Here is a 1,512-nt window from a genome sequence, read left to right as displayed (position 1 = left end):
TGTGTGTGTGTGTGTGTGTGTGTGTGTGCAAAAATAGTTTCAAGTGGATTACGGCGTTTAACTTAAACACCTGTTAGATACTAAAACAATATCTAAGTCATAGAGATCATTGCCGTCCATCATCTTAAGCTACCTGGTCCTTCCGTAATAATGTATTGAAGACGTCTTTTGTAATTTTGGGAATAGGTTAAACAAAGTTTTGCGATGAGATTATATTTTACTTTCTTTCTCACCTAATAATTGTATTCCATTAACTATACGCTACAGCCTAACTCATTAATACCGATTTAATTTTTGTTATTCATAATTCCTGTATAATTTATTCCCCATTCTCTATTGCTGAGTGTTCATGTATGCACATTTATTTGTATGCACACTATTTTGGCAAACAGAAGACTCCTATGTTTGGCTAATGAATTTACAGTCAGAACAAAGATTTTAGCGTTGTCTCACTTAATTACTTAAATAACTAAATAACTAGAGCAATTTAATAGCTAATATCATTTCTTTTTTTTTGTTTTTTTTTGTTTTATATATTAACATTTTCGTCATTAAATATATTTACACTTCACTTGAGTATTGCAAGAATTCAAACTTACCTGGATCTATACACGTCTTGAAAAATTTCTTGATCTTTTTCACAGAAGAAATTGTATCGTTAGTGTTCTCCTCGGTAAGCAGTACTAGAATATTGAAATAATATATATATATATATATAATGTAAAATGTATATGTATATGCACACATACACACATATATGTATGTATATCGTCAATGTAGCACACTCTAAAGAATAGACCAGTATTATATTTATAAGTAATTAATTCAATATCATAAAGTGACCAATCGTTTCGCATCCACAAAGGGCTTAGACCTGTGAACGCTTCGTCAGACTCTAAAGCCGAAGACAAACGTAATTCTTCACCTCTGGGAAGCAGGAATCTGTTATGGTCGTTTGATCATGAAGTCACCAAAGAATAAATAGTCCAGCATCAATGAGGACGGGTTATTTCGCTTAGATCAGCTCTTCTGGATCAAAAGAGGGGTAACAGAGGATTTTTTCCTTCGGCTGTTATTAGGTTGTAAGAACCCTTTCACGTCTAGTCGGAGAACAGGGAATCACATGCTTGTTGCAGAATCGGAGTGTCATATCCATTGCCAACGATACCTGCTGCAAGTATGAGATTTCCCGTTCTCCAATAAGACTCGGCAGGATCCTTATGCTCTAATAGCAGCCCAAAGGAAAAGCTTCTCTGTTCCCTCTCCTTTGGCCTACAAAAACTGGTTGACGGGATATAACTTGTCCTCACATATCCCGGAATATCTATCCTTTGGTGACTTACTGACCAAATAATTGTAACAGATTCCTGCCTCCCATAGGTGAAGAGTTACATTTTTCTCTCGGCTTTAGAATCTGACGAGATGTTTACAATGCTAAGCACTTTGTGGATGCGAGACCATTGGTCACTCTTTGACTGGACATTGACTTAACTACACACACACACACACACA

At 35.6% G+C, this 1,512-nt stretch overlaps 1 protein-coding gene across 4 annotated transcripts in view; it reads right to left on the bottom strand.

Moving 5' to 3' along the window:
• LOC106876206 (neprilysin) overlaps positions 1-1,512 on the bottom strand; it is a 163,357-nt gene that overhangs the window by 97,332 nt on the left and 64,513 nt on the right. For all 4 annotated transcript variants that reach the window (XM_052970054.1, XM_052970055.1, XM_052970053.1 and 1 more), the window contains exon 5: positions 600-683. In XM_052970054.1, the coding sequence (XP_052826014.1) occupies positions 600-683 (84 nt within the window). The remainder of the gene's footprint in view (positions 1-599; positions 684-1,512) is intronic.

This window comes from Octopus bimaculoides, chromosome 8 (genome assembly GCF_001194135.2).
Source record: "Octopus bimaculoides isolate UCB-OBI-ISO-001 chromosome 8, ASM119413v2, whole genome shotgun sequence".
NCBI classification, from domain to species: Eukaryota; Metazoa; Mollusca; class Cephalopoda; order Octopoda; family Octopodidae; genus Octopus; species Octopus bimaculoides.
The sequence above is the reverse complement of the archived record's forward strand: the minus strand, read 5'-3'. Positions and strand labels throughout refer to the sequence as shown.